Here is a 23,331-nt window from a genome sequence, read left to right on the forward strand (position 1 = left end):
TTGAACGCTCTCTGCGCCTCCGGCTGGGCGTTAGGGTTCCTTAGGGTTTGTCGATCCGGTCCGTCAGGAAGTACACAGAAGGAATTTAATGTTTCGTTTTTGTGATGAAGTGTTCACCAGTGAGAATGGGCCCAGAACAAAGGGCTGGGCTACGATGACACCTACTCCCCCCTACACACCTGCCAACCTTCTGGCAATCGAGACTTTATTGCAGTTCAAGCAGGTCGATTGTGAATTCGCTCTCACGGACATCCAAGCAGCTCCAGCCAACAGGTGAGGACGGATACTGACCCTGCATCTAAAGGTTCCCACTCGTACCATATTTTTTACATTATTAGGGGTCCTCCGAAAAAAGTAGTAACCCTTTTGTTTCATTAGAATGTTTATTAGGGCTTCTGCGAAAAACGTAGGAACCCCATTTTATTCGTTACCTATTATTTATTTTTTTAAACCAACTTTTTTGCTCCAAAAGTTTAAATTGGCAGGCTTATAGAACCCGTAAAATGAGTAAGGGAAGCAAAAGATGGGCCAGAATAATATATAGGTGGAGCTATAACAAGGCCTTACAGCATTTCAATAGGCTGCCATTACCACTAGGAAGGTTCAACATGAATGAAACTTACATGCACCATTTTTCATCATAAAAAACTTTCAAATCGCAACTCATACGGTCATCCCATTTGGATATTGTGCAATGACCACAATTTCACCAAAGGCCAACACTCAAACTGATTTGTTGCCAGGGATGGTAAAAGCTGTAAACTCGGCACAGATGTACCAGGTGACTGTGGGACTATATGGTGTAGAATTCATACAAATAAGGCAAAAGAAGGCAGATATATACATTTTAAAGGCAAATACAAGCATATGTTAACAGCTTGTTGCAAGTTGTCCTCTCTGAACCGCGGCCTCTATACAACGCAGTCTGGGCGTTTAGGCGGTACACATGTCAGGATGGACACGAACAATCTTGTCCATCCTGGTGATTTTTGTGTGTCTTGCACATACGCTGGCCTCCAGACCTCAATTACTGGTAAATATGTCTGGTCTTTTTCTACTCTGCAAAGAGCTGCAGTTCTTCTGGATAAAAAGCACTCTAACGTTTACATTTCTCAACCGATAATACTGAGTCATTTTATTGATGTTATTATGATTTACGTGTGGTTAAATGCAAAAGTATATGCAATATTATTTTTTCATTTGATTGTAAACCAACTCTGTGAAAATGTTATCAGCCCCGTCCACTTGAAGAGCAATTAGCCCGATAAGTCCACAAAAAAATATCTGGATCATGAAATAAAGCATTCCCGCCCAAAACACCAAAAATATGTAAAACATCCTGACGTAGATTAAGAATTAATGTAGAACAAGGGGTTGTAGAACAAGGGGTTGTTTAACATATGTGTGCAATGCGCATGAAAGTGATTTTTATGCACCTTTTATTTAATCACATTTTTTCCCCAAAATTATTTTCCCGTCCTCACTTCCACTTCTTTGGGCCGCTGTTGTGCTTAAGGGTCGACTCATACCAGTTGGACCACTTGGTCAAGGGAACAAATGTCTTCAAAAACTGTGAATAAACAAAGCAGTAGTTTAACCTATGACTTCTCCTCCACCTCTCAGGCTGACCTCCAGAAGGGGAATCAAGCTTTGGAATTGTACTATCCCCCTAAGGTTTGTCACGTCTCGCACAGTGCTGTCAGACCTACGGCACAAATTAGTCACGGTCAGACTCAGTTGAATAATAAACTATGACATTGGTCAGACTCAGAATGAAGAAGCTAAAATGATGATTATTATGATTTAATTATACAGGTCAAATAAAACAATTTACCCTTTTATTCTACTTCACGTCAGTTTATCTCACATTCATTTTCTGCTTGCTGAACATTATCCCTTACATGGTGCAGAAACTACTGATACCAAAAAACAACACAAACTGCAAAACTTTGGGAATCAAAAAATATCTAAACATAAAATAAAAAATATGAAATGGCACAAAGCAGCAAACTTATGCTGCTATAAAACATAACTTATGCTGCTATAAAATACAAACTGTATCCTTTTGTTCTCTGTGCTTCCAGGAACCTGGCAGGAAAGTTCTAATGCCCAACGGAGCTGCTTTAGAGACTACTTGTGGGGACTATGAGGAGTCTACATTTCTACTAGTAAAAATCTACGTGCCCCTGTTATTGAGTGTTGAGGTCAGATGGGAGCAAAAAAAACAGAGGGAATCAAAGACTTAGTCCATGAAACCAAGGGGATCAAAAATGCAGAAAGGCCTAAACAATTTTTTTGTTTGGTTCCGGTTTCCGACCGACCCTGTCAAATTATGTGCGACCCAAATTATTTTATGAGCTTAAAAAAAATTATAGTTTGCAGCTTTTTTTACTATAATTACGTTTTTGTAAAGCACCTCCTCATTCTGTACAAGGATGAGCAAATTTTCTCGTTTTTAAATGAAAACAACCTACTTATCATTAGCTGCCGCTGGAAAAAATAAAATAAAAAAATATATTTTTTTAGGCCTAATGAGCATTATTATATGGCATTAGCATAGGGGTTAGAGTGAGTGGGTTCATCATCGCTGATGCATCACTGCGTCACAGTGTGTCAGTCGGGGTCAGATGCTTTTGGTTTCCGACCTTTTTTATTAGTTTCTTTGTGGTTGTATTCAGGTTAGGGTCTTTACAGGTTGCATTATACAGGTTGCATTATTAACAAATGTTTTTGTCATATCTTGGTATTCTTGTTATTTGATTGGACTATTTCCCTCTAAACTCAACCACCCTTCTGTGATGTCTTTTTTTCTTGCCTTGTGAAAAAGTATAGAAGAGAAGCTGATATTAATTTGTCAACAGGCTTTGAATAACCAAATGCAGGTCTCTGTGCACACGCCCTGCTGGCCTCAAAATAAGTGCAGATTCCTGTACGAACACAACAAACAAAACAACAAGTTGAAATCTAGTTGAACGTTCACTGATGATTATTGTTACTATATTATGCTATTTACAATTTTATAGCAAATACCAAGTATATATATATTCATATATATATATATTAAGCTCTCGCATTTTGGTGGAGAGCATTCGATGTCCCAATTTGGACAAATGTAAACACAAGAACGTCTTTAAAGGTTTAGGTGTGGACGCTCAATGCTTTGCAAAGCCAAGACAAACATTGGCTCTCAATTATTTGAAACCTGTAAAAAAGTTTGTAAATGGTCTCGATATGGAATTTCTTCGTGCTGAAGGGCTGGTGTTCAGAATTTAGTAACAACTAGCAGTAAGGTTGGAGAATGCCACCAACTGAACTCCCCTCCCTTTCCAACAACTACGGTGGCCTGCACTGGACTTTATTGTGTAAGGTGCCAGTAGGTATTTCTGTTTAGTGTGTTTTGGATGACCCACTCAGTCCGTACTGAGACGTATTGTGTCTGTACATCTCTACAGCATTCAGAGCCTGTTCAGTTGCATTCTGTCGGGCCTTTTCCCCCCCATTTAATATCACCCTCAGAGTAAATCTGAGGAACACACAGACACGTAGGTAGTCTCTACAGTGTGGTCTGCACAGGTTTCAATGTTCAATCAATAATTACATGAATTCATAAAAAAAAATTACATGGATCCTATCAACTCGGCTGTGAAAGGGTCAGAAATGTTTAGAAATGCGGGATCTTATCTTTGATTGTCTGCAGGACCAGCAGAACCAACCGGCCTGTGTACTAGTTTGCCACCAATCATCTGTACATACTTATGTGGACAATCAAATCAGACAATGAAACCTACACACACGTCCTGTGTGCACAGTGGTAATGTAATGTACTGACAGAGACTGGTTGGGTGAGGCACACATCTCCCAACGCCATGGTCTCCATGTGACCCAGAAAGAGGTGTTGTAGACGACTAAAGTATGCAATGTTGTAGACGATTGGATTCAGTTGATGTTAAGAGTTTGCAGTGTAGTGTTGATCCCATTTATCCATCTTTCTATCCATACATTCTCTATTATCTATACTTAACATACAAAACATAAACCCAAGTACAGACACACAGACGCAGACTCACACAGACGCACACAAACGACCCATGCAAACTTGCTTGAATGTCATCACCCAGCATGCGTTAATTGAAAAAGTAAAGCGGCAGATTCAAATTATATCGTCAGCGTTCCAAAATGAATGCAAAAATGTTGCAAGCAGGCCCGAGAACGCAGACTGAAACAATGCAGGACGTTGTTTTGTGACCTGCCCTGACATGGCATGTTTAGCATCAAATGCCTTGATAATTTCACTGTTACTTGAATATATTGTAGAGATCTGTAACCTGTTTTGAGATATCTGATGTCGTTTTCTTTAATGCCATCTATGGTCCAGTCAGATTAACGTTTTCCTCCACTGGGTTATGTTATTCCATTCCCTGTATAATCAAAGCAGTTATATTTACTCTTGCTATTATATTTGTAAGGAAGTGAACACACATTTCTGGATTCCCAGATGAGATTACAACCATTCCTATCTTTCTTTAAAGGGGACATCAGTGTTTCCCACACATTGACGAGACTATGGCGCCCCGCCATAGTCTAATTTCGGCCGCCATAGTCTCTGCGTGCACTAGGGCTGTCACTTTTTCCAAAAATGAAATTCGAACGAATTTCGAATGTCCATAATTAATTCGAATACATTCGAATACATTCGACCCCCCCCCCCCCCCCCCATATAACTATAAAAAAAAAATAAAAAAAAATAAACACGACAACGACTGTTGTCGTGTTTCTTTATATTTCTTGTGGAAATCACGTATACCTACTGAATTCATAACAGCACAGGATAAAAACACATCTTTGATAACACATTTGTAAACACAACAAGAGGAAGCTCCGACACACAAGTGCGGCTGTCTTTTACGCATTAACAATAACTGCTCGGAGCGCGATATGCGGAGCGCATGTCGTCCATGGCACACACAGCCTATATAAACGAACAATCTGTGAGGCCGACCTCCAACACGGCATGCTGCTCTTTTGTACTTGTAAAGAAAATTACAAGTAGTCTCGCAGCTCTCCGTTACCGCTGCAGCTGCAGCCGCTACAGGCTGCCCATCGCGCCCAGCGCAGCAGCGGACTTTTCTCCCTGTCGTGTGCGATCAGTGTCGGTCTCCGTTTCAATGAGCTCGTGTGAGAGGCTTTCAGTCACGAGATGTTTCTGTGCAGGGGAAAGGTGGACTAACCGGGAGAAGCGGGGATCCAGGAGGGCCGCTTTATTGAGGAAAAGCCACTCGCCGCTCTCTTCTTTATAGCGCATTTTTACAGTTCGAATGGAGAATTACACTTCGAATTCGAACTTTTCACCCCACCTTCGAACGAATATTCGAACTTCGAATAAAAAGTGACAGCCCTAGCGTGCACATGATTTTTTTTTATTTATTTTTTTTGCTCAGAGGAAGTTTGTGTCGCTCTCATTGGGATTGCATGAGAGCACGAAGTTCGGCTGTCTGCCTGCGACTGACAGCCGACTGACAGCCCCCCCCGGACATGCACAAAATTTCTGTGGGAAACACTGGACATATTATGAAAACAACACTTTTCCTGGGATTTTGGGTGTTGTTTTGGGTCACTGGTGCTCCCACACGCATACAAACTATGAAATAAGTCTGTTCATGATTTTTTGAGTGAGATATGCATTTCTGAAAGTACCCTACCAGTTGAGTATTACCTCCCACTTCCCCACTCCCCTCCAATCAGAGCATAGCTAAGATTTTGTGGACCAGCGGACGAGCAGCTCCGGCGGGGGGAACTCGGCGGCAGCTCAGCTCCAGGAGTACAATCCCTTTCTCATACTTAATCCGCTTTGAGGAACGTTTTCTGTGGCCCATCCTCACAGTTGAGCGTATTTTGTATGAGGGAATCGCATCCATGAAACATGAATTTTGATATGGATGCACATAAAAACTAACAAAAGCATAACTCTCATTTTGTAGCATTAGGCTCAATTCATGCCCATACAGATTTCCCAGTTTCCCAGCACTTTATGAAGGATCTCTACTGTTTGGTGTGCCTTGAACAATTTCCTCACAATAGTCACCACACATATACCAATTATGATACCAATTCATAACAAAGAAGCCTAAGGATCCTATGAACTCTCTTCAGTAAGGGTCAGAAATATTTTGAAATGTGGGATCTTATATTTGATTGTCTGCAGGACCAGCAGAACCAACCGACCTGTGATCTATTTTGCCACCAGTCATCTGTACATACATATGTGGACAATCAAATCAAACAATGAGACCTACCCCCTGGGTCCCAGCCGAAGATTTTATAGAATATATTCGGGAAGGATCCAGAACTTCCCGTTTTATTTTGTAGTTCCCTTTTCCCCCTCGTTTCAGGCCCTTGACTTCCTCCACTGTGATTGTCTCCCCAGTTCCTGATTCGTCTCACCTGTGTTCCCCTCCCTCATGCATAAATAGCCCTTGTTTCCCTTCGTCTAATGTCAAATACCCCTGGGTATTGTCAAGCCTCAGTATTTGATAGTTTTTTGTGCCCAGATATTTGCAGATACTGCTGCATTTAATTGTGTTTTGTATCCTCCTTAGCGAGCACCTTTTGTTATAGTTTTGTATCCTCCATGAGAGCGTTTTTGGTACAATTTTCTAGTAAAGCGTTTTTAGTTTAAACATACTGCCGTCTTTTGAGTCCCTGTCCCTGAGTCAAGGCGTGACAGACAACAGACATCAAAGTTAGAGGGAAAGAAAGATGGATTCACACACACACACACACACACACACACACACACACACACACACACACACACACACACACACACACACACACACACACACACACACACACACACACACACACACACACACACACGTCCTGTTTGCACAGTGGTAATGTAATGTACTGACAGACTGGTTGGGTGAGGCACACATCTCTCAACGCCATGGTCTCCATGTGTCCCAGAAAGAGGGGTTTTTGGATGGCTAAAGCATGCAACGTTGTTGTAGACAATTGGATTCAGTTGCTGCGAAGAGTTTGCAGTGTAGTGTTGATCCATCAATCCATCTTTCTATCCATACATTATCTATACTTAACATAGAAACATAAACCTATATACAAACACAAACACAAACAGACACAGACTCACACACAGACGCAAACAAGCAATCCATGCAAACTTGCTTGAATGTCATCACCCAGCATGCGTTGATAGAAAGAGCAAAGCGCCAGATTCAAATTATATTGTCAGCGCTCCAAGACTAATGCAAAAATGCTGCCAGCTGGCACGAGATTGCAGACTGAACCAATGCAGGACGTTGTTTCTTGACCTGCTCTGACATGGCATGTTTTGCATCAGATGCCCTGACAATTTCACTGCCATTTGATTATTTTGTAGAGATCTGTAATCTGTCTTGATATCTGATGTCTAGTTCTGTTAATGCCATCAATGGTCCAGTCAGATGAACGTTTTCCTCCCTTAGGTTATGTTATTCATTTCCCTGTATAAGCAAAGCAGAAAGGGTCAGAAATTGTATAGTAATGTGGAATCATGTTTGATTGCCTGCAGGACCAGCAGAACCAACCGGCCTGTGTTCTAGTTTGCCACAAGTCTTCAGTACTTTCTTATGTGAACAATCAAATCAAACAGTGAAACCTACCTCCTGAGTCACAGCCGAAGCTTTCATAGAATATAAGATATCAAAGTAAGAGGGAAAGAGAGGTGGATTCACACACACACACACACACACACACACACACACACACACACACACACACACACACACACACACACACACACACACACACACACACACACACACACACACACACACACACACACACACACACACACACACACACACACACACACACACACGTCCTGTGTGCACAGTGGAAATGTATTGTACCGGACAAAGACTGGTTGGGTGAGGCACACATCTCCCAACACCATGGTCTCCATGTGTCCCAGAAAGAGGTGTTTTTAGACGACTAGTATGCAAGTATGCAACGTTGTTGTAGACAATTGGATTTAGTTGCTACGAAGAGTTTGCAGTGTAGTGTTGATCCATCGATCCATATATTATCTATTATCTATGCTTAACATAGAAACATAAACCCAAGTACAGACACACACAGACGCAGATTCACACACAGACGCACACAAATAACGTCAGAAATTAAACAGAAGGAATTGAATGGTGTGCGTTCACCAGTGAGAATGGGGATGTGCCCAAAACAAAGGGCTGGGCTACGACAACACCTACTCCTCTACACACCTGCCAACCTTCTGGCCATCGAGACTTTATTGCAGTTCAAGCAGGTTGATTGTAAATTCTCTCTCACGAACATCCGAGCATCTCCAGCCAATAGGTGAGGACGGATACTGACCCTGTTTCTGATGGTTACCCCTTACCATATTTTTTATATTATTCGTATCGTTATTATTATTTACATTCATCTTTAGAATTGAACACCCACTTGACAGGGTCAACTTCATTGGCATTCCTTTCCATGTCAGGAAGAACTGATCTTTCTTCTGGTCTCTTTAGGATGACCCGCGCTGTCTTGTCCATCCTGGTGATGTTTGTGTGTCTCGCACCGATGCTGGAGGTCAACAGCACAACGGTAAATATGTCTAGTCTTTTTCTACTCTACAAAGAGCTGCAGTTTTTCTGGATATAAAACACTATGACGTTTACATTTCTCATCCGATAATAATGAGTAATTTTATTCATGTTATTATGATTTACGTGTGGTTAAATGCAGAAGTACATACAATAATAAGATTTAATTTGATTTTAAAATAACTGAAAAGGTTATCATCCCTGCCCAGTTCCAGAGCAATCAGCCCGATAAGTCCACAAAATAATTCTCAACATTGAAATAAAGCATTGCAGCCAAAAAAACAAAAAATATACCAACATATATTCTGACGTAGATGAAGAAAGCATAACGACACTGCAAGACATGTAGCAAGGGGTCGCTTATCAAATGCATGCAATGCTCATGAAAGGGATCTTTTTATGCACCTTTAATTTAATTAGATTTAATTTAATTATTTCCCATGCATCATTTCCACCTCTTTGAGCTGCTGTTATGCTACTTAAGGGGTCAGACCAGTTGGACGACTGGTCAAGGGAACAAATGTCTTTAAAACTGCTAATAGACTAACTTATGACTTCTCAACTCTAAGGATGACTTCAAGATGGTGATTGAAGGTGTCGAATTGTACATCAATTCCTTGAAGGTGGGTCACGGGTCACGGTGCTGTCAGAACTACGGCACAAATTGGTCATGGTCAGACTCAGTTCACTTAAAATGAAGAAGCTAAAATTATGATTACATGATTTAATTTATTAAGGTCACATAAAACAATTTACCCTTTTACGTCAGCTTATCTCACATTAATGTCCGGCTCGCCGGACATTATCTCTTACATGGTGCAGAAATAGCTGATAACAAAAAACACAAACTGTAAAACTTGAAGTAAAGAAATATCTAAACAATGCATAAAAAATATGACACTGCAATATGCAGCACAATAAGGTAACAACATAGCTTATGCTGCTATAAAATACTAACTTCGACCTGTTGTTCTCTGCACTTCCAGGAAGAAGATTTGGAGATGGTTGCTAACGGCCTCATAGACGAGCAAATTCATATAGCAAACAATATGTTGAACGTCATACAATTCATTGGGCCTGAGTTTGCGGCAGTCAAGAAGCTATTTGAGGCAGTGATGGTGATTATCCCTGAACTAAAAGCTAAATGGCTCAAGTCCCCTGAAGACTATAAGCATTTTTGGGAGTACATCCACAAGGCAATCGAGGGACTCAAAGTCTTGCATGAAATCATGTTGATCAAAGATGAATTATAATCACACCTTCTTAACATTAGCATTAGTGAATGCAGGAATGAGCATTATTATAAAGCATTAGCATAGGGGTTAGAGTGAGTTGGTTCATCATCGTCACTGCGTCACACACAGGATGAGGGAGGCTGGAACCTGTTGGCCCGTCTCAGAAGGTGTCAGTCAGGGTTAGATAGTTTAGGTTTCTCGCTGCTTCATTTGTTGTTTTTGTGGTTGTATCAAGGTTCAACTGAGTGAACATCTGTACAAATGACATGATGTTTTAGGTTTTGGGTCTTTCTTTTCACAATATCTGTTCTGTCTGCTTTTGTACAAGATTTTGTAAACTCTCCTTAATTACAGGTTGCATTTAAAAGGTTAGTTCAAACATTTGAAGAAATAAATGTTTTTGTCACTTCTTGGTATTCTTATTTGATTGGACTATTTCCCTCTAAACTCATCCATCTTTCTGTGTTGTTGTTTTTTCTTGCCCACTGAGTCCGTACTGAGACGTATTGTGTCTGTATGTCTCTACAGCATTCAGAGCTTGTTCAGCTGCATTCTGTCAGAATTTTATTTTGGATCTCCCGACTCCCATTTAATAACACCCTCAGAGTAAATCTGAGGAACACACAGACAGGTAGTCTAGTAGGTCCAGTTTAGTAGGATTTCATAGAATATAATCGGGAAAGATCCAAGATCCATCCTCACATGTGCTAAAAATAGAAAATAGGAGAACTACCTCGGAAGAACAGCATAAGGGATAGGTGGCAAAATGAAGATATCAAAGTTAGAGGGAACAAAAGAAGGACACACACACACACACACACGTCGTTCGTTCGACACACTGGGTCACATGTATCTCCATGTGACCCAGAAAGAGGTGTTTTAAGATTGCTAAAGTATCGTATAAAAATTCCAATTGTCTACAACGTTGTTGTAGACAATTGGAATCAGCTGCTCTGAAGAGCTTGCAGTGTGTTCATCAATCGATCCATATTTCTGTCCATATATTATCTATTATCTATACTTAACATAGAAACATAAACCCAAGTACAGGCACACACAGACACATTTCATAGCATTAGGCTCAATTCATGCCCATGCAGATTTCCCTGTCCAGCACTTTATGAGTCGTGAAGGTCACATCATATGAAGTGGTTTGTCTTTGCGTGCGTGCGTGCGTGCGTGCGTGCGTGCGTGCGTGCGTGCGTGCGTGCGTGCGTGCGTGCGTGCGTGCGTGCGTGCGTGCGTGCGTGCGTGCGTGCGTGCGTGCGTGCGTGCGTGCGTGCGTGCGTGCGTGCGTGCGTGCGTGCGTGCGTGCGTGCGTGCGTGCGTGCGTGCGTGCGTGCGTGCGTGCGTGTTGCTCAAAGCGTATTATTATGAATGTTTTCAATGTTTCCACATTTTTTACCATGTTTGGCATTCAATTTGAGATGTTCCCAGGTGGTAACCTTCCGCGAGCCGGGCATATCAAACTGTTTATTGCCCGGCCTTGAGGTGATTATTCCGTTTATTCTACTTCGCGCCGGCCAACATAATAAAACAATTCAAATACTTTAATAATTAGCCTTTTTCTTATTCGTATTGCATGCTAAATGTAGACTCTGTTTAAGTTCATCTCCCTCGAAAAGTAGTTCCCTTTAGAACTACGGTGAATAACGTTAGCTCAGCTGTAGGTAACTCGTTTCTATAGCAACCACACTAGGCTGGATCTGATCACTAGTTTAATAACGTAGTTGCTACATTCGTATCAAGTCAGTTTTAATGACGATCGATCAAACATGCACTCCTTGGTTTATTTTTAGTATGGACCTCATGTTGGAAATGTATGTGATAGAAAACGATACAAGCGGCGTATTGATCTACTGTGCTCAGTCAGCAGCAAGTAGAACCGACAAATCAGCGGGCAATATGCCGGATTAATGCACCCCTCCCAGCCAATCAGAATCGAGCATTCTTAAATGAAGTAGAATAAATATAAAGATGACATGTTACTCAACAACAGCTTTGGTTAACCGCTCCACCGGCTCCACCTGCATCAGGGAGCGCTGGGAAGCACCCCAGGGCGTCAGTGGATCACAAAGAATAAAATAGATGGTGATGTGCCCTCTGAGGGCTGGGCTAAACAACAGCTACTCCTCTAACCCTAACCCTAACCCACACTGCCAACCTTCTGGCTATCAAGACTTTATTGCAGTTCAAGCAGGTCGATTGTGAATTCTCTCTCACGGACATCGAAGCATCTCCAGCCAACAGGTGAGGACGGACTGACCCTGTGTCTCATGGTTACCACTCGTACCATATTTTTTTGATTATTCTTATCGTTATTATTATTTATATTCATCTTTAGAATTGAACACCCACTTGACAGGGTCAACTACATTGCCCTTCCATTCCATGTCAGGAAGAACTGATCTTTCTTCTGGTCTCTTTAGGATGACCCGCGCTGTCTTGTCCATCCTGGTGATCTTTGTGTGTCTTGCACCGATGCTGGAGGTCAACAGCACAACGGTAAATGTGTCTGGTCTTTTTCTACTCTACAAAGAGCTGCAGTTTTTCTGGATAAAAAGCACTATAACGTTTACATTTCTCAACCGATAATGACTAATTTTATTGATGTTATTATGATTTACGTGTGGTTAAATGCAAAAGTATACATAATAATACCATTTCATTTGATTTTAAAACAACTCTGAGGAAAGGTTAGGCCTAAAAAAATAAAAAGTTTGGTTCCTGTTGGTTGTCAGTTGAGGTCATGGGTAGGTAGGGAATTTTTTTTTTTTTTTTTTTTTTTTTTTCCAGCGGCAGCGAATGATAGGTAGGTTGTTTTCATTTAAAAACGAGAAAATTCGCTCATCCTTGTACAGAATGAAGAGGTGCTGTACCAAAACGTAATTATAGTTTGCATCAAAAAAATATTTTTTTTTTTTTATAAAGCTCATAAAATAATTTGGGTCGCACATAAATTGACAGGGTCGGTCGGAAACCAGAACCAAACAAAAACATTTTTTAGGCCTTATCAGCCCTGCCCAGATCCAGAGCAATCAGCCCGATAACTCCACCAAATAATTCTGCAACATTGAATGAAGCATTCCAGCCAAAAACACAAAAAATAAACATATTCTGAAGTAGATGAAGAAAGCATAACGACAAGACATGTAGAAAGGGGTTGTTTAACAAATGCATGCAATGCGCATGAAAGGGATCTTTTTATGCACCTTTTATTTAATTATATATATAATTTAATGACTTCCCATGCATCAATTCCACCTCTTTGAGCCGCTGTTATGCTTCTAAAGGGGGTCATAGCCGACTCATACCAGTTGGACCATTGGTCAAGGGAACAAATGTCTTTAGAACTGCAAATTGACTAACTTATGACTTCTCAACTCTCAGGGTGACCTCAAGAAGAATAATGATGCTATGGAATTGTACATCAATTCCTTGAAGGTGGGTCACGTCTCGCACGGTCCTGTCAGAACTACGGCACAAATTGTTTAATCAATTGTTGAATCCGTTTACTGATTCTATACTTCAAAATGTGCATAAAATCAGGGGGATGGAAACGCAACTATTTATATAAAGGATTCCAGCCCAAAACACAAAAAATATGTCAAAACATATTCTGACGTAGATAAAGAAAGCATAACGACAGTGCAAGACATGTAGCAAGGGGTTTTTAACAAATGCATGCAATGCGCATGAAAGGGATCTTTTTTTGCACCTTTAATTTAATTAGATTTAATTAAATTATTTCCCATGCATCAATACGACTTCTTGGGCTGCTGTTATGCTTCATAAGGGGTCATAGCCGACTCATACCAGTTGGACCACTGGTCAAGGGAACAAATGTCTTTAAAACTGCAAATAGACTAACTTATGACTTCTCAACTCTCAGGGTGACCTCAAGAAGAAGAAAGAAGCCATGGAATTGCGCTTCAATTCATTAAAGGTGGGTCACGTCTCGCATGGTGCTGTCAGAACTACGGCACAAATTGGTAACGGTCAGACTCAGTTCTGTTATAAAATTATGATTATCATGATTTAATTTATTCTGGTCACATAAAATAATTTACCCTTTTACTCTACTTCACGTCAGTTTATCTCACATTAATGTCTGGCTCATTGAACATTATCCCTTACATGGTGCAGAAATAACTGATAACAAAAAAGAACACAAACTGTAAAACTTCGGAAATAAAATAATATCCAAATATAAATGAAGAATATGACATGGCAATACGCAGCACAATAAATTAAAAACTTAGCTTATGCTACTATAAAATACAAACTGTAACCAGTTGTTCTCGGCGCTTCCAGGACTACTACAACACTGAGAAGGACGCCCTCGCTGAAAGGATCAGAGAGCAAAATCGACTGCACGCTACTTTGGCCAAGTTAGAACAATACAGTGGGCCCGAGTTTGCGGCAATCAAGAAGATACTTGAGACACTGAAGGAGTCAAACTCTGAACTAAATGCTAAATTTCTCCTGATGACTGAAGTCAGTGACCACAAGTTTCAGATCATCCAGAAGAAAATTGAGGGAATCAAAGACTTAGTCCATGAAACCGAGGTGAACAAAGATGAATTATAATCACACCTTATTAACATCAGCATTAGTTAATGCAGTGATGAGATTTATTTAAAGCATTGATAGGGGTTAGAGTGAATGGGTTCATCATCGCTGATGCGTCACTGCGTCACACACAGGATGAGGGAGGCTGGAACCTGTTGGCCCGTGTCAGAAAGTGTCAGTCAGGGTCAGGTAGTTTAGGTTTCTGACTGCTTTATGGTTTTTTGGTTGAGGTCTTTCTTTTCACTATATCTGTTCTGTCTGCCTTTGTATAAGATATGTAAACTCATAAATAAATGTTTTGTCATATCTTGGTATTCTTATTTGATTTAACTATTTCCCTCCAAACTCATGCAACCACCTCTCTGTGTTTTTTTTTTTTATAGAAGAGAAGCCGTTATTTATTTGGCAACAGACTTTGCCAAACAGAATGCAGGTCTCTGTGAACCTGCAGATGGGCTCAAGCATGCCAAACAGTTTTGGTTGAACGCTCCCTCCGCCTCCGGCTGGGCGTTAGGGTTCGTTAGGATTCGTCTGTCTTGTCCGTCGGGAATTACACAGAAGGAATTGAAGGTTTAGTTTTTGAGATTAAGTGTTCACCAGTGAGAATGGGGATGTGCCCAAAACAAAGGGCTGGGCTACAACAACACCTACTCCTCTACACACCTACCAACCTTGAACTGCAATAATCTAGACTTTATTGCCGTTTCAAGCAGGTCGATTGTGAATTCTCTCTCAAGGACATCCGAGCACCTCCAGCCAACAGGTGAGGACGGATACTGACCCTGTGTCTCTGGTGTTGGTTACTGGGGATGTTGTATCCGTCCTGCTGTTTAATGAGGGCTAATTTAACTAACCTTTACAAGATGGTCAAATGAAGATATATAAATGGCCTATAATAATTTTTATAAACTAACTTACGATATAAATAAACAATTGTTTCTTTACCCCCAAGCCACACTTGCTGAGTATTTCACCCCGGTGAACAGCTCATCGTTCTCCCCCCACAATATAATAAATCGAGCAGTATGCTGCTGGCTCCCTAAACCAAAACCAAATGTTAGAATTAGTTTTGCTTTACACTACCAAACAAAAGCAGCTTAAATAGCAAAATAACCAAGTTAACTGTGTAATCAATCCCAACGTCTGTAACGTTACGGTCTGAAAACCAGGGTCCACAACCTGCGTTCGCGTTGGTCCATTTATCTAACGTTACAGAATAGCAAATTATCTATATAATCGCCACAATTTCGGTAAATATAACCATTTTAACCTCTTAAATTTGAAACTATAGGGCTTAACGGGTGTTCTTAGTTAACATTACAGCGTCACTAACTGTAACGTTACCTTACTTATATTGCCTATTACTTTAATGAAAAAAGTTTTAAGGGCCCTTGTTTTTTTTAACATTTGTATCGTTAAATACTCGAGTGACTAGAAACCAAATACTTACATTTAAATGCAGAACTTAAATCGCCATTCTCCGCCATCTCCATTGATTGAATGCACAATGAATCTTGGGAGGGATACGTTGGGCCGTGAAGGATCTTGGGATACGTTGGGCCGTGAAGGATACAGCCGATGCATCCTTCAAATCCGGGAAAAGAAGGCTGCATTCGTAGGCCGCATTTGAAGGAGCCTTGGAATTGGGACAGCACTAGGACAGTCGCTGTGACGCAATCTGCGTCGACGCATCCTTCGAATGCAGCCTTCGAAGGATGCGTCCTAGGAATTGGGACACAGCCCCAAACTAATTCCAGCGGGGCCTCCGTTTTATGTAGCCGCCAGGGCGAACCTAGGGCAGGGCCTAAGGTTCTTCTATCAATCTTAAATTATTAGTTTTGATTTCCTATATTATGCTAACCATATAACACCAGCACCCTTATTAAATATTAACCACTAACACACACAATATCCACACTACACGTATTTAGTAAGCCAACCAACAAAAAGGTAAGTAGTTAAAATGTTTACTTATTTGAGAACAATATAAGTGCATGTCACAGATCCCATATCGCACATCTTACCATCCTTACCATACAGGCTACAACAAGTAATTAACATTACTAACTAAGCCCGCACATAAAAGAAACAAAATAAAACAATCCTTTAAAAAAGAAAACCCTGTTGCAGGCCTGTTGATGAATAGAGTGGCGAAGTCACGCCCCTTCCGGTAGGGCTCATGGGACCTATGAGATAGAAAAATATGAATGGGTGTCAATGGAGAGAAAATAATTATTTTCTGGTCCCGGTCTTTATATGCCCTGGATTACACATATGTTGTTTGTGGATTTAAAGGATAATTTTTCATGCAAAGAATTCGACCGTTTATTGTGCAATTGTTCAGATAAAGGCTGTAGAGAAAACACAACGAGAAAGACTACACGGCTCGTATGTGACGTCACGCTCCCTGCGACTGGCGTGGAGAAGACCGACAATCTTCCCATCGGCATAACTGAAACTCTGCACGTGCCCCGATTTATAATGGTTTTCACCACTTCGATGCTTTTATCCTCCCCTTGGAAAAAGCGGTGAAGTGGGGCAGAGAGATCGCCATCTCTGTGCCGAGTTCCAAGGGCGGGTGTGGTGACGTATATCATATGCGTCGAGAGCAGCGAAGAGCTGTAGTTCACAAAGCGGCCTCACATAAAACCTAAAATTATCAAACTTCTTCACGAACATTTTTAGTTTTCTTTGCATGAAAAATTATCATTTAAATCCACAAACAACATATGTGTAATCCTATCCAGGGCATATAAAGACTGGGACCAGAAAATAATTATTTTCTCTCCATTGACACCCATTCATATTTTTCGATCTCATAGGTCCCATGAGCCCTACCGGAAGGGGCGTGACTTCGCCACTATAGTCCTTCTCGCTCCTCCGAGGCCGAGCCAAGAGAACTCGGTCGGCTACTCACACGTCCAGGTGAAACGCGATGGGCGTCTTTGAAGGTCCGTGGAAGTCCGTGAGAGTACTGGGAAAGTCCGTGGAAGTCCGTGAAAGTCCTGAGGAAGGCAGTGGAAAGGACACAGGCGCTCCTCACTTCTTGTCGCGTGATTTCCTTCGCCCGAGCCCGGTCAGCCAACCCGCGTGGTCACACCCGCTATCTTGTGCGGCGGTCCCTCGGAAACCCCGGGGCAGTAGCGTCGCTAGCTGCGTTAGTTAGCAGGCCACTGTTCAGCTACTTCTGTCAACTAAGTGGCCGGGTCGACTCATATGTGACCCGGTCCGGTGGAGCTTTCAAGTTTGTGTTGAACTTTGTCCTCTTGTTATGCGGATATGTCATCCACTCCCAACGAACTTCATTTTTTCCTCTCTTCCTTTTTCCAGCACGTCTCTCCCACCAAAAAAAATCATCGCGCCCCCTCCTGGCTCGATGGCCATATTACAGTTAAATTAAGCAAAGGATACATGCTCCCTCCTCCAGCACTTCTGGAAGAGCCTGGTCGCAGACTCACACACAGACACACACAAATAACACATTTTATAGCATTAGGCCCAATTCATGCCCATGTCCGGCTTTTTATGGGTCGTGAAGGTCACATCATATGAAGTGGTTTGTCTTTGTATGTGTGACAATGTTTCACATTCAATTTTAGATATTCCCAGGTTCAGGAAGAGACTATTGCAGTGGCGTCACTAGGCTGCTTTATTCGGGGCTAAAGCCCCGGATATTATTTAATTAGCCCCGAATAAAATGTTGCAGTAATTATTTTTTTTACATTTATCAGTTGCCTAGTCCTTCTAGATAGTCGTTTTGGCAAGAGAATAAACAGTTTAAAACATAACCAGACTGCTTACCACCTCAAGTGATTAACCCATCCCCAGTCAAATCCATATATATTAGCACTCAAATTACAGCGTTAATTTCGATTAATTAATCACAGAAAAAATAACTCGTTAAAAAAATTAACGGCAGAATAATCGCGCTTCTATAGTGCCATTTTACCCGGTGCGTCATTTGCGTTGAAACAAAATGGAGGCAGACGAGAAGACGCTGCTCGGCCCCGTGAACAGAAAATTCATGTTTAAACAACTCCCAGACGGAACTGTAGATAGGAACACCGTTATCTGCAATCTCTGTAGTAAGGAATTTTCCTATCACCGGAGTTCATCAACCCTTAATTATCCCCTCAATGGAAAACATTTGGTAGCAAGCTCGCGGGTACGAGCTGCCACAATAAACTGGTCATTTGTTCAACTTGTTCTTTTTTCTTAGGCTACCTCTCCTTCGAATCTAGGTAGATATTTAGTTAGTTTCCCAGTACTGGCCCCAGACAAGCGCAACACTTGAGTAAACATTAGCTGATTTGATTATTGACACCTGCAATGTGGGGAGGATCTGAAACTGTATAAATAACTCAGTCAAACTGTATTCTGGACTCATTCTGATAGAGGAGTCTAAAGTATGCATGCATTAAACCTAGGTTATATATGTTCTACAAGTGTTGTGTGCTTTTTGTATTAAGAAATCTCATCTTTCCTAGACGCCAATATCTGTTAAAGGAAATTGCCACGACTATATTAAATATAAATATGACATGTTACTTAAAAAATAACCAAATATCTTTGGTTAAACGCTCCACCGGCCCCACCTGCAACACGAAGCACCCCAGGGCGTCAGGGGACTACACAGAATGAAAGAGATGGTGATGTGCCCTCGGTGTGAAAAGAGGGCTGGGCTAAAACAAGAGCTACTCCTCTAACCCTAACCCACACTGACAACCTTCTGGCCATCAAGACTTTATTGCAGTTTCAAGCAGGTCGATTGTGAATTCTCTCTCAAGGACATCCGAGCAGCTCCAGCCAACAGGTGAGGACGGATACTGACCCTGTGTCTCTCGTGATGGTTACCACTCGTACCAAACATTACATTTGTTGTTTTATTTCCTCTTGTCCTTTAAACTTAAGCATGACAGAAAGGCTCAATTAATCTTTTTTTTTTTTGGGGTTAGGGTTAGGGTCTTTGGATCTTTTTAAAAATGTTCTTATCGTTATTAATATTGAATATCTTTTATTGTTTAAATACATTTTTATATTTGAACTCCCACCAGACAGGGAATTAGTACTATGGTATTCCTGTCTGTGCCAGGAAGGACTCATTGTTCTTCTGTGCTCTTCAGGATGACCCGCACTGTCTTATCCATCCTGGTGATCTTTGTGTGTCTTGCACCGATACTGGAAACACTGAGCAGCATACTGGTAAATATGTCCGGTCTTTTTCTACTGTGCGAAGAGCTGCAGTTCTTCTGGATAAAAAGCACTATACAGCAACGCTTACATTTCTCAACCGATTTCAATGACTCGTGTTGAATACAAAAGTAAAGCCAATACAATAATATGATTTTAATTTGATTTTAAAGCTGCTTGGTGAAAAGGTTAGCAGCCTCGCCCTGCTGAAGAGCGATCTAGGCGTGTTCATGGTCCTGGTGATAACGAGACGCCTCGTCGGTTATGACGCTTACGCGTGTTCCCGCCAGCGACCGTTCGTGTGCACTGCGTTCAGAATCTAAAAGTTCTTCACAGCAGGGGTTTTTTATCCGATGAAAACCAGTCAGAACTAATCAGAACTTAGTAGGATCAGATTCAAGTTCGAACGCCTTTGTTTCCTTGTAGCCTATCACTTACTATCCTTTTGCTTTTATTTATAAGAATTACATTGTATTGCCACTGGCTACACTTACCCTTATCTAGAGCTGGTTTACCAGTGCACACCGTTTAAAACTGAGCAAAGTCGATGTCAACAGACGGTTACAACTTCATTCAAAAGTAAAGTATGTGATATGATGGTTGATTCTTCCATATTCTTAGCTTTCACGTGTGAAGAAAACAAAAATCACAATTTCTTGATCCAAATCTTAAAGGGGACATATTATACCACCAGGTGTGTGTGTTGGGAAAAATAACCTGCTGAGTACATCACATGTACATTACAAATATAGCTAACTCCTACCCTAGCCTGATGAGCACATCACATGGCAGGAACACAATATAGTCAACTCTTGCTCTAAACCAACGAACACATAACACAAACATGATAATATATAGTCAGGTCAAGGCCGGAGCCGAAGGCCCCATTTCTCAGCCAGGCAGATGGTGGACACTCAGACAATGCACCAGTCATCCTCAAGAACGGGAGAGCCACATTAATCTATCACACAAGAGACACTTTGAGGTGCTCTCCCCCGTTAGGAGGAACACAAGAGATAATAATAATAATAATAATAATACATTTAATTTAGAGGCGCCTTTCAAAACACCCAAGGTCACCTTACAGAGCATATAGTCATCATACAATTTTTTAAAAAAACAAGGCATTGTGGAAAAAGATAAATAAATAAACATAAGCAATAAGAAATAAATAAAACAAAAACAGGACAAAAACTAAAAAACAATCAAATCAGATACACATGCATATACTAGGGGCCTGGGAGCCAAGGTCAAGCAAAAACACACAGAACCACACACACCTCAAACGCACACACCTCATCGAGAGGAGGATACAGCATAAGACTATCACTCTGGGACTCTTCATCTTCTTCTGAAGCAGACCTTCCACGGAGGCGAAGCTCTGGACGAACCATCAGCGCTGATTAGGGACTTAGACATATTCGATCTCTCACGCTTTATGACTCTTTATAACCGTTGCCACTTTACTTAATAAATCCAAGGTCCTCGTGCCGACAGACTTTATTACCTCTCCGTCTCATTTCATCTGGTCCAGTAACTAGACAGACCGTTTTTCCCCTCATGTGATTAGCCATTACAAGCCGTTTTGAAAATGTGCCGCTTCTGACATCACAGGTGGGCATGTCCACCTAGATGTGTGCTGGATAGATCAGTCTACCTGCCTAACCAGTGGACTGTAGCAAACGTTGCTCATCTATCCGTCATACATCTAGGTGGACAAGCCCAGCTGTGATGTCAGAAGCGGCATATTTTCAAAACGGCTTGTAATGGCTAATCACACTAGCAACTGGTGATATAATAGGTCCCCTTTAATCTGAATCCCAATTTGGGGCCAAATACATCATTCAAATAAAGACTTTCAGTCGAAAACACAAAGGATTTGCCAAACATCTCCTGACGTAGATGAAGAAGGCTTAAGGACATGTAGAGCAAGGGGTCATTTAACAAATGCATGCAATGCGCATGGAAATAATTTTCCATGCCTCAATTCCACCTCTTTGGGCCGCTGTTATGCCTCTTAAGGGGTTATAGCTGGCGTATACCAGTTGGACCACTTGGTCAAGGGAACAAATTTCATCAGAAACTGAAGAAAGACAAAGCAGTTACCTAACTTATGACTTCTGCTCCACCTCTCAGGATGACCGAATGAAGATGATTCAAGTTATTGAATTGGAGTTCAATTCCCTGAAGGTGAGTCACATCTCCTAAGGCGCTGTAAGACCTACGGCACAAATTGGGCACGGTCACTCAGTTGCAAAGTAAACTGTGACATTGGCCCGACATAAAATGAAGAAGCTAAACTTATGATTTAATTTATTCAGGTCACAAACATCTTTTACCCCTTTATTCTGTGTCGGGGTCCTGCATCACCCTTTCAGAGTTGATAGCACATTAATGTCCGGCTCACTGAACATTATCCCTTACATGGTGTAGAAATAACTGATACCAAAAAAACACACAAACTGTAAAACTTTGGAAATAAAAGAACATCCAAATATAAATTAATAATATGACATGACAATACGCAGGACAATAAATTAACAACTTAGCTCAAGCCGCTATAAAATACAAACTGTAACCTGTTGTTCTCGGCGCTTCCAGGACTCCCACAATACCCGGAAGGAGGCCCTCGCTGAAGAGTTCAAAGAGATTGATAGTGAATTGGACGCTTCATCGGCCATATTGAGACAATTCTGTGGGCCCGGGGCTGCAAAACTTAAGAAGAACTCTGAGACACTGAGGGAGAGGCACACTGAAATTAAAGATAAATCTCTCCTGATCTTTGAAGTCCTTGACAAAGCATTTGTGTTCCTCCAGAAGGAAATCGAGGAAGTCAAAGACCTTGTCCATGGAAACGAGGTGAACAAAGATGATTATAATCACACCTTATTAACGTTAGCATTAGTTAATGTATTAGCAAGCATTATTATATGGCATTGGCATAGGGGTTAGAGTGAGTGGTTTCATCAATGCTGATGCGATGATGAACTATAAAATATAAACTGCCCTAAAATACAAAGTGTAACCTGTTGTTCTCGCCGCTTCCAGGACTACTACAATACTCGGATGGATGCCCTCGCTGAAGAGTTCAAAGAGATTGAAAGAGAACTGGAAGCTTCATCGGCCATGTTACATCAAGGCAGAATGCCCAAGTTTGCGGCAAGCAAGAATTACCTTGAGACACTGAGGGAGTGGTACTCTGAAACTAAAGATAAATTTCTCCTGTTCACTGAAGTCTTTGACAACGCGTATGAGTTCATCCATAAGGGAATCGAGGGAGTCAAAGACTTTTTCCGTGAAACCGAGGGGAACAAAGATGAATTATAATCACACCTTATTAACATTAGCATTAGTTAATGCGTTGGTAAACATTATTATATAGCATTAGCATAGGGGTTAGAGTGAGTGGGTTCTTCATCGCTGATGCGTCACTGCGTCACACACAGGATGATGGCGGGTGGAACCTGTTGGCCCGTGTCAGAAAGTGTCAGTCAGGGTCAGGTAGTTTAGGTTTGTGACTGCTTTATTGGTTAGTTTTTGTGGTCGTATTTAGGATTAACTGAGGGAACATCTGTTCAAATGTCATGATTTTTGGGGTTTTGGGTCTTTCTTTTCACAATATCTCTTCTGTCTGAGTTTGTATACAGATCTTGTAAACTCTCCCTAATTACTGGTAAATATACGAATAGATAAATGTTTTTGTCATA

General features: G+C 41.2%; 2 protein-coding genes and 1 long non-coding RNA gene across 6 annotated transcripts; all 3 read left to right on the forward strand.

Moving 5' to 3' along the window:
* On the forward strand, positions 1-14,740 carry LOC132475619 (uncharacterized). Of its 4 annotated transcripts, none has more exons than XM_060076848.1 (5): positions 1-273; positions 8,553-8,628; positions 9,197-9,250; positions 13,755-13,808; positions 14,177-14,740. In XM_060076848.1, exons 1-5 carry the CDS (start codon positions 89-91, stop codon positions 14,450-14,452), a joined length of 645 nt encoding a protein of 214 aa, XP_059932831.1. In that variant the 5' UTR covers positions 1-88; the 3' UTR covers positions 14,453-14,740. The 4 variants fall into 4 exon arrangements, with proteins under 4 accessions (XP_059932831.1, XP_059932834.1, XP_059932833.1 ...); XM_060076850.1 differs by lacking the exons at positions 1-273; positions 8,553-8,628; positions 9,197-9,250 and adding exons at positions 7,574-8,373; positions 12,292-12,367; positions 13,253-13,306; XM_060076849.1 differs by lacking the exon at positions 1-273 and adding an exon at positions 7,601-8,373.
* Positions 958-2,219, forward strand: LOC132475652 (uncharacterized). Its single transcript, XR_009529954.1, has 3 exons — positions 958-1,033; positions 1,624-1,674; positions 2,085-2,219. It is a non-coding gene; the product is annotated as an uncharacterized LOC132475652 (long non-coding RNA).
* On the forward strand, positions 12,043-23,331 carry LOC132475617 (uncharacterized). Its single transcript, XM_060076845.1, has 5 exons — positions 12,043-12,112; positions 19,558-19,636; positions 21,761-21,814; positions 22,226-22,483; positions 22,673-23,331. The coding sequence occupies exons 2-5, from the start codon at positions 19,559-19,561 to the stop codon at positions 22,949-22,951; spliced, it is 669 nt and encodes a 222-aa protein (XP_059932828.1). The 5' UTR covers positions 12,043-12,112; position 19,558; the 3' UTR covers positions 22,952-23,331.

This window comes from Gadus macrocephalus, chromosome 17 (assembly GCF_031168955.1).
Source record: "Gadus macrocephalus chromosome 17, ASM3116895v1".
In the NCBI taxonomy this organism is placed as follows: Eukaryota; Metazoa; Chordata; class Actinopteri; order Gadiformes; family Gadidae; genus Gadus; species Gadus macrocephalus.